General features: G+C 42.4%; 2 protein-coding genes across 5 annotated transcripts in view; one reads left to right on the top strand and one right to left on the bottom strand.

Annotated features, from left to right (window-relative positions):
* Positions 1-1,778: 1,778 nt before the first annotated feature.
* On the bottom strand, positions 1,779-12,557 carry LOC146008128 (uncharacterized). Of its 4 annotated transcripts, none has more exons than XM_083147094.1 (7): positions 12,199-12,553; positions 11,003-11,134; positions 10,435-10,922; positions 9,996-10,066; positions 9,153-9,461; positions 8,344-8,590; positions 1,779-2,212 (listed from the first exon to the last, which is right to left on the bottom strand). In XM_083147094.1, exons 2-7 carry the CDS (start codon positions 11,101-11,103, stop codon positions 1,959-1,961), a joined length of 1,470 nt encoding a protein of 489 aa, XP_083003220.1. In that variant the 5' UTR covers positions 11,104-11,134; positions 12,199-12,553; the 3' UTR covers positions 1,779-1,958. The 4 variants fall into 4 exon arrangements, with proteins under 4 accessions (XP_083003220.1, XP_083003218.1, XP_083003219.1 ...); XM_083147092.1 differs by having other exon boundaries at positions 12,084-12,551; XM_083147093.1 differs by having other exon boundaries at positions 10,471-10,922; positions 12,084-12,551.
* PNPO (pyridoxamine 5'-phosphate oxidase) overlaps positions 12,394-13,529 on the top strand; it is a 27,469-nt gene continuing 26,333 nt past the window's right edge. Inside the window, exon 1 of the mRNA XM_083147101.1 lies at positions 12,394-12,640. Within this exon, the coding sequence (XP_083003227.1) occupies positions 12,500-12,640 (141 nt within the window). The 5' untranslated portion in view covers positions 12,394-12,499. The remainder of the gene's footprint in view (positions 12,641-13,529) is intronic.

Raw genomic sequence — 13,529 nt, 5'->3', positions numbered from 1 at the left:
ATTTTCAGGTAAATTTGTTTTGAAAATAATTGCAAAAGGTGCATAAAGCTTGTATGAAAGTGTTCAGTTGAAGTGTTGGAAGTTCATTGATTAAAAAAAAAAAACGGTAAGGATATGTATGCATGGTAATGACTTATTACTAATAAGTATGTCACACTGCCGCCTTCCTAACTACTAGTGTTATGATCATTTGTCTAATCTAGTCAGGCACTTTTGGCTCAGTGTGAAGCTGGGTACACACTAAGCAATTATTACACAAAGGATATGGATTATTTAGGCCCTTCTAAACGATATTATCATTTGTAATATCGTCCATTGTGTACGCTCATTATAGTTTGATGTCCTCCAACATCTGTACATGAAGCTTAGTTTTGCCCAGGGGCGTAACTAGAACTTTGTGTGCCCAATAGCAAAATTTGTAATGGGGTTCCCCCTGCAATTGCTATGCCCCTTACACATTGTGACACACTGCAATGCCTATTACACATTATGCGACACACCTAATTGCCCATTACACAACACATGCAGCAATGCCCATTAAGTAATTTGCCACACACCGTAATGCCTGTTATATATGGGATGCAGTCAGCATGTTTAAGTTCAGTATACCGACGCCAGCATCCTGACTGCTGACAGAACACCGGTGCTGGGGGGAGGACGACGACTTGCGTTGCACAACTAGCCCCAGTGATGTGTCTGCTGCTAAGACATGTAGCCCAGCTCACCAGAGAGAAGCAGCCAGCAGGGCTGTCTTCTAGCAGCCGGATCCTCACAGCAACTTGCAAGGCAATGTGCGTCCACGGCCGTCCCATTGATGGTGCGGTGTCCTGCCAGTCTTCTGGTCTCTCTTCTAAGCAGGCAGACTCTGTGCGCATCATAGACATCTGGCTTCTCCCACCCACCCGGGTGCTATTCACTTTCCCAGCAATGCAGACGCCTGAGGGCGGCTCCTGTGTAAAAGATAGTAAGTGGGTGCAGGGGAGTGCTTGCTGTCCATGGGGCTCTCCCAGCCACCTGGCCCCACAGCAGCTGCACCTTCGGTAGTTCCACCACTGATTTTGACTAACATCAATAAGTACATGCATAGTGTTTATGCACGATGGCCCTTATTCAGATCTGATCGCAGTACAAATTTGTACTCAAAATAAGCAAAACCATGTGCACTGGAGGTGGGGCAGATGATGTAGGAGAGAGTTAAATTTAGGGGGGAGTTATTTTGTTTCTGTGCAGGATAAATACTGACTGCTATTTAGATTTCCGTTTCAACACGCTCCACCCAAATGTAACTCTCTCTGCACATGTTACATCTACCCGACCTGCAGTGCACAGGGTTTTGCCCATTTTGAGAACAAATTTTTACTTCGATCAGATCTGAATAAGGACCTATATCCTTTGACCAGGAGTTCAAGTGAAAATAATGCCGATATTGCTTAGTGACTAGTGTGAACCCAGCTCAACAGTAATGTGTATGAAAGTCCAGGATATATTGTCATTCTACTTGAAGTAAAAATTTAAAACCTTGCCTAACTGCAAAAAACAAACCGCTATTGCTTTGTATTACAAATATTTGATCCACAAGTCACTGTTTATAAAGGTTGTGTTATTTTGTTTTTAAAATAAGTGTTTTTGAATTTAGTTATACAGCGCCCCTTTGCAACACTGGCTAGGACTGCAGCTTTTTATAGGTCAGGTATATGCAACCATATATGCAATTTAACGGCTACTAGTTTCTCTTCCCCAAAATCTCAATTTATAGGATTGCTATTCACACTGAAACATACATACAAACCAATTTTATTTTAAAATTATTAAGTATACATACAATACTGTCCCATGCTTATTAATGTACTGTCATCTTTTGTCCACTTATTACCATTGTGAGGATGTATTATTCTTATATTATATTCCCATGCCTAAATCACCGATCGATGTAGTCGGAACACTTCATGCAGCAATGCTTAACTGTTCTGTGGCACACTTTGCATGATCAATGGCTCTGTTGCCTTCGCTGCAGGAACTGTAGACTGTTCTGTGAGAGACTGCAGCCTCTGTACTGGTAATGTGGGGGGCGGTTTGGAGCAGTGTTTAGTACCTCCTTCTGTCCAGTCAATGCGGATGGACATCTTTTTCACTGCACGTCGAGATGTTCCACACTTACTGTTTATAACTGCATTAAAGTTACAGCCACGGCCACAGGCCCTCGTCACATATGCTGTAAGTTAGGTGGGAGATATGAGGGGGGGAAAATAAAAAAAATAAAACATTAATGCAAAAGGTACAAGATAAACATTTATGGTCAGATTAAATGTATAGATAAAAATAATGATAGATCTTATTCAGATGCAAAAGCAATCTCTGTTGCATAATGTACGAAAATATGCTAATGCAGCTGGAAATGTATTGAGACTCACATCGACAGCCTCCCCTATATCAGCAACTTCTTCGATAATCAACCATCTGAGTGACTTTATGGTCACACACAATGGCTGCAGGAACTGAGACACTGGCACCATCTTCTGCATAGAAGATAGACACATGCTTCACACACAGTTGCAAAGTCTGCATTTTTTTGCCATCATTCCCCAATGTCTCCCAATTGACAGAAGGGAGGCAGACTATACAAAAATACCTTGGTAAGTTTGCAGTACAATCAGTCTATAATCTATGACTGCATTAATATTAGAAATGAGTAAGCTCGCTTGAAGCAAATGCTTACAAAGCTATTAGATGTAGTTTCACTTGCTGCCAACAGATGACAGGGTTTTGGAGCTACACGGACATATATATATATTGCAGGCAGACAGCAATACCTGAGGAAAGGGAGTTTGTTTCCCCGAAACCGTTGCACAATAAATTAGATTTTTCCCACAAGACCTAAAGTGCCGCGTTGGTGATTCATCTCTGAGGAGGTACTGTCACCCATCTGTGTCTGTATACAACTACGAGGGCACCCAGGCCATCGACCCCAGTACCGGGAGTGCCGGATTGCATCTGCATATATATATATATATATATATATATATATATATATATATATATATATATATATATATATATATATATATATATTTTATAGATGATGCATCTGCATTTTAATCAAACCCAATGTACCTTAACTAAATTTTTCCCAAAATATAGGTAAATTCAGCACAATTTAATACCTATATATTGTCTATGAAATCCATCTCCGTGCACGTTTTTTTTATTTTTATTTCTTTAAAATCACCATCTGTATAATATAGTATCCAGTCATGCTGTGTAACACCCCTGAAACTAAACTGCTTAGGCCAAAGCTACTTCTCTAGTTTTCATTAATGAAATGCTATTTAAATTCAATGGCTGTGTTACTGGCTTGCAAGCTTACATGTAAAAATGCTTTGGACAAACTGCTTGAACACTAGCATAAGTATAGATAATTTGGCACACTTTAGTGTGTGTTTTTAGGAAGCTGAAGTGCAGATAATACACTTTATCAGAAAAGCCAACAGAAATAGGACTTCTTTATGCATATCAGATTACAAACTTGGAGCTTTATTAATATCTTCAATGGGGATATGTAAAAGTTTGTTTATTAGTGGTATATTTACTAATGTGCAGGTCTTAAGGTGGCCATACACTACTGCAATGTATCACAGCAGTGTATGGCCATCCAACCCCCCCTCCTTGAGCCGTCTGAGACCTTCCCGTGAGGCAGGATCGCATGCGGTGCTTTCACACGCAATGTATTGAATGGGACGGATCTGTGTTGGAAGTCGGACAGCAGCAGGTTCGACCTCCGGCTCAAGACTAATGACCACAGAACCCGAGGGAGACCTCAAACACCTCTAATTTGGGCCGATATGTCGGGAGCAGGTGAAATCGTCCCAAATCAGACTAGTGTATGGGCACCTTTAGAAGAGAAGATGTTGCCTATAGTAACCAGTCTTTACTTATCTAGCACCTTCTATAAGATAATAGCTGATGGGTTGATCTAGGCAACAGTTTCTACTTTTAAAAACCTGTAAATGTAAATATATACCCCATACTCTTCATACAGGAGAAGTGCATTTCTTTTAAATGACACTCCACTTGGTTTGAGAGACTTAAGCCTACAAAGGCAGAAGGAAAACAGTTTGTAGGCTAGTTGGGCATTATATACTAGCTGGAAATACAAGGCCTAATTCAAATTTAGAAGTAAAAAAAAAAGTAAGATATATGTAACAATAAAACCTTACTACAATGCAAGTAACAGATTTAAAATGTAAAGGGACATTAGAGTGTGAAAGGATGTGTCCCAGCATAATTAAAGATGCTTATTATTTGTTTACCACATGTAAAAACATCCAGTATTTACCCTACATGCAAATATTATAAGTGCATTTTCATCCCTACCATGGCAACAGGGTCTATTTCAGGTGCAAATTGCTCTTATCGTCACTGAACCAGACCAACAATCAGCAGTATAGCAGTCCTCACCTTTTATTTTTATTTTTTTTTACTTGTATTTATTAATTTTCCAAATATAACATACATTGAGACAGATGCAAAGTGATGCAATAAGATCATTACAGTTGTTTCAAATACAGCATGAAAGAGAGCAAAGGTTTTCCCTATGCTAGAACATCCATATCGGTACCTCCTGTATAGCCAAAAGTCATTGACATTAATGATCCGACGGTGGTCAACAGCCTTGACCGAGCAAGAAAAATTTCTATCAATGAGGTCGGTAATTTATAGAGGTACCATGAGCGCAAGTGAACATAACTTATTGCCAAAATAGCATCACAGCAACAAAATAATAAACAAGAGAATGAAAAAATAGGGGAAAAGTTGGGAAGGGCGGGGAGGGACATAGGGAAATCAAAACATCCTAGAGAATTAGCAAAAAAGGCTAGAGTATTCTCCCAAGTGCGCACTAGCAGCTGAGTTATGGAAACCCCTGGGGTGTATCTCAGGCACCCAGGTAAGACAAATGAATACAACAAAGGTTGGAGGGTCACCCCAACCTTTGTTGTATCCTAGAGAATTAGGTTCGCTACATTAATGGAAAATCAGAGAAAACCTTTCAATGTATCTAAGCAAGGTCCAACATTTACAGTCACATCAGTCAAATAATTATTCTAAGAAAGATACAGAATACAATACATCACGATGCGATATCCCCCGTTAACTTCTTCTGAGGGGAATAATGAAATAGGATGAGTATCTTACTGCAATTAAGATTCTGTGGCAATTCGTCTCAGCAGGGCCCAGTTGGTAGAATCAAATAGTGACAGAATTTTCTGCTGCTGAACATTGTCGAGGGATTCGATGAGTGGGCCCCACTTTTTATAAAACCGGGGGACATTTTGCTCCACATCAGGGAGGGTAGACTGTCGCTCTAAATAAAGAATATGTAGTATGCGTGATTTTAAATTATCCAATCTAGGGGGAAAGCGTCTTGTCCAGTTATTCAATATAATTTTTTTCCCCAGAGTCAAGATAACATATAGAATGGGATGTAGATATTTTTTATCCCTTGGGATGCCCCAGTCACGAAACTGGAGATGAAGCATAGCGGCGCAACTCAGCTTCAGAGATAATTGGAATGTTGTATTGATGTAGCCCAGCACTTTGTACCAAATTTTGGTCCTTATGTACTAACTGGGCTGCCGATTTTCAAATCGGATCCATCGCATCGCATCCGACCATATCGCATGCGATGCGATGGACCCGATTTTTCCGTAGGATTCAATGTTAAAATGGACTGAGTCCATTTTAACATGGCATTCAATGGGAAAAGGGGTCCTTTTCATACCCCTACTATCCAAGTGGGCATGGAGTTGGATATAAACCTGTGGCGAGCGGACGGTATTCTGTGTCCACTCGCTACAGGTTTATATCCAACTCCATGCCCACTTGGATAGTAGGGGTATGAAAAGGACCCCTTTTTCCCATTGACTTCCATGTTAAAATGGACTCTGTCCATTTTAACATTGAATCCTATGGAAAAATCGGGTCATCGCATCGCATGCGAAATGGTCGTATGCGATGCGATATCGCATCTGATTGTATGCCTTAAGTTAAGGCATACAGTAAAAAAATCGGCAGCCCAGATAATACATAAGTACCCACATTTTTTAATTTTAGGACAGTTCCAGAAGCAATGTAGATATAGAGCATTTGAAGTACCACATTTTAAACAACAACCTGTCTCTGACAGAACCATATGTCTTCTCTGTCCCGGCGTAATAAATATTCTATTGATAAATTTGTAATGAGTCTCTTGCAATTCGACTGAATGTAATGCCTTTCCAATTGCAGCATGGTATGTTATTGTGGAGCCACAGTCCATTACCCATTTACGAACATTTAAAGCCCATAGTTTTGTTTCATGGCCCGCTAATATATCCCAGTATAAATATCTAGTTCTATACGGAGCAGAAGACGTCAGATTTATCAGAGATACTATAACATCGGTGGTGGAAGTAGCGTCCTGGGGTTTGGGCAAGGAGAAAACATAGTGCCTCATTTGGAGATACATATAGAAATCTGCCCGGGGGATTTGATTCTTTTCCACTTAGGGGGGTATTCAATGTCAGGGGCACGGCTGTCGAGCTAGCGCGACAGCCGTGCCCCTGTCCCTTTCTCGGTGAGCTCGCCTGGAGCTCGGCAGTCGGGATTCAATGTCCCGGCCGCCGAGCGGCGAGAAGGGGGCGTGGCCGCGAGTTGCGGCCGGGAAGTGACGAGCTGCAGCCGGCAGCTCGTCACTTCCCGGCTGTTCTCGGCAGAACGAGCCCGACAGCTAGAGATGTCGGGGAAGACAGCATTGAATAGGGCCCGTCGAGCATCTCCCCCACGGGAGATGCTCGACGGCGATTGAATCTCCCCCTAAATCTGAGAAGGACTTTAGCTGGCCCCCTGGGTCAAAGACATCTTTAATGATTGCAATACCCCTCTGACTCCACTGCTGGAACCTCCTATTATCTAGAGCTGCCTGAAAGCATGGGTTTCCGCTGAACGGAATAAATTTGGTGTAAGCTGGATTTCTCTATAAGCCTTTATTCACCGACCACCACGCCAGATACGTATCCCAGAAAAGAGGATTGGAGCGGGCTATTTGTGGAAGTTCCTTTTTTGGTGTATGCAGAAGTGCTCTGAGATCGTAAGGAGAGCAAAGCCTGCTCTAGTGCGTAGTTAGTGTATCTAGAGTGGGAGTGGAACCAGTCCAGTATGTAACGAAATATTATAAATGTTTGAATGTCAGGTACCGCCAGCCCACCCTTATCTCTGTGTAGTTTAAGTTTGGCCAAAGCAATGCGTGGCTTCTTTCCCGCCCACATAAATCTGTTAAAAATCTTGTCGCAATGACGAATGTCTGCCTTGGTCAGAGCCCAGGGGAGCATTTGGATAATATAGGAAAGTTTGGGGAAGATAATACTCTTTAATACCGCTACCCTTCCTATGAGTGATAAAGGCATGGAAATCCATGATTCAAGAAGTGCCTCAATTTTCCTGATCACAGGGGAGACGTTTAATGCATAGATATCTTTTAATGAGGGGGGAATGTGGATGCCTAGGTATTTCATCTTGACAGCGTTATGTTTTAGTGTGGAGAGTGGGGCTGCTTCTGGAGAGGCAAGAAAGGCCGCTGCTAGTGTTGTTAAGGGCAATAGTTCCGATTTATCAGTATTTATTTTGTATCCTGAGAAGAGGCCAAATTTGGTGATAAGTTGGAGTATAGCTGGGATAGAGAACAGTGGGTGAGAGATAAATAGCAGCATGTCGTCTGCGAAGAGTGCCACTTTTAGCTCAATTTGAGCTATTTTTAGGCCCTTAAATTCGGGTAAAGCTCGCAGAGCTATCGCCAGTGGTTCAATAGCGATGGCAAAAAGTAGAGGGGATAGCGGGCAACCCTGCCTCGTACCTCTAGGCAATAAAATTGGTGGTGATAGATAGCCATTACAAATAATCCTAGAATTTGATTGAGAATATAGCAATTTTATTAAGGAAATGAATTGGATGGGGAAGCCAAATTTGGATAGTGTATGGTATAAATGTTCCCAAGCTACTAAATCAAACGCTTTCTCAGCATCTAGGGAGAGAAGGAAAGGAAGCGTTGTATGCGGGGTTGATTGGAACCAATGTGAGGCAGCAATGACCTTATGGATATTAGCTGTAGAGTGTCTTCCTGCTATGAAGCCCGTTTGGTCTTGATGAACTACCCCAGGGATTAGATATTTAATTCTATCGGCAATCAACTTTGTGAACAATTTATAATCTACATTTAAAAGGGATATCGGCCTGTATGATCCTGGTAGATGTGGATCTCTGCCAGGCTTTGGAATTAATCTGATTATGGCATCTGAGAAATGCAGTCCTCACCTTTAATAGCTGTTACCACTGTGTCAGGCAGCCGTAGTGGTTTCTCCATGGTAGTGTTGTTATGGGCAATCCGCTGCCCTGTGGCGGAAGATCGGGCCAGAGTCTCCCTTGAGAAGAAGTAATCTAGTAGCCGTCGAGTCATTAGTTTGGGCTTATCTGGAGGGATATGAGAGAGATCCTCCAGCTGCTGGTAAGTGATATACACCCCAGATGCAGGCACCAACTCCAGTTTTGGACGTCCATTACTCTAAAAAAGAATTACAAAAATGTAAAGGGCCCCATAGACTACAACAATGAAGTCGGCTGAGTATTTTGGTTAATTGTTTCCATAAGATATATATCATGCGATTGATCAAGCCGAGAAAAATAGCAAGCGATATAGATCTCATGGTATACAATTGTACCATAAGATATATCTGATGGGCTGGATTAGGGGGCTAGAGGGACTGGAAATGTCGAACTTCCTGCGATATATAGCATATAATATATCTTATGTGCAAAATGCACTCCTTTTTCCATCCGATTATGATAAATCACTGGTGCAGTATGAACAATCAAGGGGCTTCTATCCGACACTCACGGGCCGCGCATCGGATTGGATGGAAAACACAAACAATTTGACATTTTTAAAACGATATATCGGCCCCAAACTTCGAAATCAGATGAAATTGTGCAAATTCGTTATAGTGTATGGTACCCTTAAGTTCTGCAATTTGCGCATCAAGCTCAAATTCTTCACTACATAATGTGGTATAAGCAGCCACGAATACATTGAGTAGGTTCAGAATGTGCCATAAACTGACATATACCTCTATAGGTGATGCCCAAGCAGGGGTACCATCTGGCAATGTTTCCTGTAAAGGCTCCTCCCACAACACACATGATTCTGGTAGTGTGTTCTCTCCGCCATCCTCCATTTTCATCCAATACTGAAAGCCACTTGTTACCCCAGTAACTCGCAGCATTCCTTCTGGGGGAGAGCTGGTCACTTCTGCTGGTGCATTTGTACGGTCTGCATTTGAGACTGTGGGTGAAGTTGGGGGTATTATGGGTTCTGTTGATGGGAGTTTTCTTTCACTGGATGGAAGGGGTGTAGAAACGGACTGTGGAGGGGAGATCTGGAGAAAGAAAAAAGTAAATGGGAACTATTGTTTGAGAGACTAAAAAAACTTTGGATTTTTATCTTACCTGTAAATCCCTTTTTCTGGATCCATGGTGGATTCTGGCACCCTGGGCGCAAATACAGCCAGACCGTATCTCGGAGCATGCTCCACCAATCATCTGAGATTTGAGGTGGAGGAGAGAGAGAGCAGTTCCAATTGGAGAGGAATGTAATTACATTTGTACAATTGTACATACTCCACCATGTCAAAGCTGGAGACCAGCTTACACAGAAACCTGCATGTAGAAATGCAGGGAGACTCGGCAGCACCTGAGAAACCTCTGGATCAGAGACAGTACAGATATCACCTTTTTTTCTTGGGAGAAAAAAAACCTTTAGACCCAAGAGGGCATCCAGGTGGAGCATGCTGTGAGATTGGGTCAGGCCGAATTTGCGCCTACGCTCCCAGCGTCCACCAGGATGATGGGAAAAACACTGATTAACCATATCAATAGTGTATATTTGCAACAAAGCAAATATCTGCAAATACCTGTGAATTGGAATTTGTTTCCAGATATCCTGCCAGGTTACGTAAGAAGGAAACATTACTGTCATTGACAACTGGGGAGACAAAACACAGAAGAAGGAGCTTAGTGAAAACTTGAAAATATATATCAACATTTGGCTGTGGTTATGGTATTGCTCGAGTTGTATAGCTTTGTAACAAAGTTAGTTGTAAACATTGTAAAAAAAATACTTTCATATTTGGGCTTGCAAAGTTTTGGGTTTTACAAATTGCCTTCTTTAGCAATGATGTCACAGTGCTAGAGGGCAGCAACATCTTGTAATTAAAACTAATTTTAAGATATCCATATTTTCCAGGTCTACATATATAATGAGTGGGGAAGGGAAATGTGAAATAAATTTGAATAAACTTGTGTTACTCTGAGACTTAAGTCTGATGACTGCGATGTTCAAAGAATTCTCACCCACACAGTGGCCATCTGAACCCACAAGCCTGCTACCTTCTTTTGTGGCACTTGCTTCCCTATGAGATAATGAATCATTCTGCTCCTCCAAAGTCTGAACTTGTTGTCTTAATTCTTGATTCTCTTGCTCAAGTTCCCGTATCCTCCATTCTTTTACTTTGGCTATCTCATCTCGAGAAGCCAAAATCTGGTGAAGTTCTGTAACCTGTGCCTCCAGCTCCTGAACCAACTTTGCATAAAGTGCTGTTATCCGACTCCCAGAACGTGTAGCCCAATAGTGTTCTCCCGATACGCTACGACCTTCAAGAAGGCCTGTGTCTCTGCTGGAGATTCTTGTGTCATGTTCACCACTTCTCTGGCTCTCATACAAGGTGGCATTTTGGTGTCGAGGAATTATGGGAGAGCAAAGAGGACCATTCAAAGCTCTCTGACGTTTCCTGGGGGAAAAGTCCTCATCAGATCTCTGCAGAACTGAAGTGGACAAACATCTGTAACAATCAAATATAAATTATTACTATGAATGGTGACCACTTTGTAAGCAACCCTAAAAAATGTACTTCTGGTTCACCTGGGTTTCTGTATTGTCTGGCTGATTCCGTCTTGTGAACACTTTATTGGTGCGTCATCTGACTTGTCTTTGCTACATTCGGGCTCTGCACATCGGTCCATCTTCTTGGCTATGACTGGCCTTACCAAGGACCTTTAAGCAACACATTAGGTTTACATAACTGGACAAGAAATGCTGTAAACAGTGAACCACATGTTATATCATGTGTCTATATGTATAATCAAAAGTGATATCCATTCCACATGCTCTAAAACACAGTGGCATATATTCAATGCCGTGGGCGAGCGGTGACTGCGAGCAGGACTTTTTGCTCGCAGTCACCGCTCACCCTGTCAGTATTCAACTGACCCGCCTCATACGCCAATTCCCCCTCGCTCCGTTTTTTGAGCGAGGGAGAATTTGCGTATGTGCCTCCAAAAACTGCGAGAATCAAGGCTAATTACAGCTAGTTTGCTGCACTAGCCTCGGCTCTCGCAGTTTAGGGGAATCCTCGCCGTTCTGTGACGGCGAGGATTCCCCCGGAACATTGCATAGTGCAAACGGCCGGCGCGGGGGTTAAACTGCGAGGATCACTGGTTTTCTGTGATCCTCGCAGTTTAACCCCCTCGCCGGCCGCTCTCACCGGCATTGAATGCCTGCCATTGTGTTGTTAAATGGAAAACCCAGTCAATATTTTTATTTCCATTGGCATTATTCACCAAAAATGTATAGCTTTAGAATGTAAGCTCTAACAAGCTAAGAATATAAATCTGCCACTGCTAGAATTGCATCAGTGTCAGCTACTGGTCATAATTTGCATTTGTACAGTAAATCACTATTTTCTTGTTTTGTTTGCTATGTATTGTCAGGCGCTGCGGAACCGTTGTGGTGCCATATAAATAAACGATAATAATAATATACACATATTTCTACATACTGAAGATTCCAAAGCAAAGCGTGTGGGTTTTCTGGAGCAGCTTGGCCTTGATTATAACTTAAACACTTAACAAAAATAATAATGATAATAATAAGCGTATGAGGCATAGACATATGAGAATTAGCAGCAAATACAGGTAAGAGGTATCTGTGACTCCAACATTACCTAGACTTGCTGCTGGTCATGTGACCTTAGATTAGGGCAGCCGTGGTCAGTTCTGGGGTTCAGCATTTCCGACCCATACCCTTGTCCGTGCCACAGTATCCCCGCCGGTGCTCACCTCCATGTGACTGTTTACATCGCCCTATGTTTCCGGATCTTTTGCTCCACCCCTTTTGGTTTATAGCTCGCTTGTGATTGGTTATTCTGTTTTACAGCGACGAGGTGGAACGGTGGAGAGCATCAAGGCCCGCCCATACCTCTATTGCTATTGGTTGTCTTTTAGCATAGACTCCGCCTGCAATGACGTCATTCTACCTCGTCCCCGGTACCGACCAGTCCCTTGTTTTCTACGACATTTGTTTCCACAGCAACTGACGCCGGCTCTGCCCCGAGCTAGTGACGTCACTTGATGACGCGACATGTTGCGGGGGCTGGTGACGTCGGCGTCGCAGGTTGCCCGGTATAGTCTATCACTGTCCGTCCGAGCGTCCGGCGGATACGCTGGAAGTGACGTCATGGATTTAGGGGCTATGCGGAAGAGTTACCGAAATGACGATGAGGTAAAAGGTCATAACCTTGACTAGTAATGGCAGGTCATGTTTCGTTTACGGCAGAGAGAGGCACCCTGCTGCTTCCCTGCTTTCGTGGAATTGCAAGCCTTATGGGCATTGTTATTATTATTATTCTGGCCAAGATTTTTTTTTTTTTTTTATAAATCTTATTTAATAGCTGCTTCTGGCGATGTTAAAGAATTCTTTTGGGACTAATTTATAAATAAAAATGCATAGAACAGCTGAGTGATTCTAAAATTCATGATGGTACTTTCTAGCAGAAGGAAGTACAAGTACCTCTGTAAAGCTTGGTAAGCTTTTTTTTTTTTAACCGATCTGACCTTTTTTCTTCCAATCGAAACAACCAGACGTTGGCAATGTGGGCATTATCACTATCCAGTGCCCATACCCGCCCAGTCATTCATTGAGCCTGCTGATCCCTTTAGCAGGCTGACAGGCGGAAAGATGAACGACCTGTCATGCATGATTTGCCACACATTGTCCTGTGTGCATGCATGATTAGAGATGTGATATATGATTTGCAGTCATTAAACGTCCCATCTAAGCCAATGATCGTTTACTCAATTGTTCTGTGTGTGTGCATGATATTGTTTAGTGTGCACCTTACGTGTGGATTAATAGATTCAGTGGAATAGCAACACCCCCCCCCCCCCCCCAGGTCACACGGCGGCATGGAGTCGATGGAACTTTTTTGGGGGGCTAATTTGTGCTAAATTTTGGATTTTTACTTTTTTTCTGGCCAACCTCCTTAGCAACTTGAACTCTTGTGGGCTTGCCACACTCTGAGCTTGGTGGTTTTTCATCAGCTGCCACAGATTATTATTCCCAATAGATGTTCACTTGTATAGTGATCAAGAAGATGCTGAAAAATAAATGT

Source organism: Crinia signifera, chromosome 6, assembly GCF_055691185.1.
Source record: "Crinia signifera chromosome 6, ASM5569118v1, whole genome shotgun sequence".
Classification (NCBI taxonomy): Eukaryota; Metazoa; Chordata; class Amphibia; order Anura; family Myobatrachidae; genus Crinia; species Crinia signifera.
Note: the sequence above shows the minus strand (reverse complement) of the source record. Positions and strands in the feature narration are given on the sequence as shown.

Excerpts from the sequence above, each read along its gene's own strand:
- LOC146008128 (XM_083147092.1), bottom strand. The coding sequence starts at position 12,103 with ATGACCAGCAGCAAGTCTAG. Across the intron at positions 9,462-9,995 it reads AAACAAATTCCAATTCACAG|ATCTCCCCTCCACAGTCCGT; the intron begins GTATTTGCAGAT and ends TTCTTTCTCCAG. Across the intron at positions 2,213-8,343 it reads AGTGGTAACAGCTATTAAAG|CATATGTGACGAGGGCCTGT; the intron begins GTGAGGACTGCA and ends CCTAACTTACAG.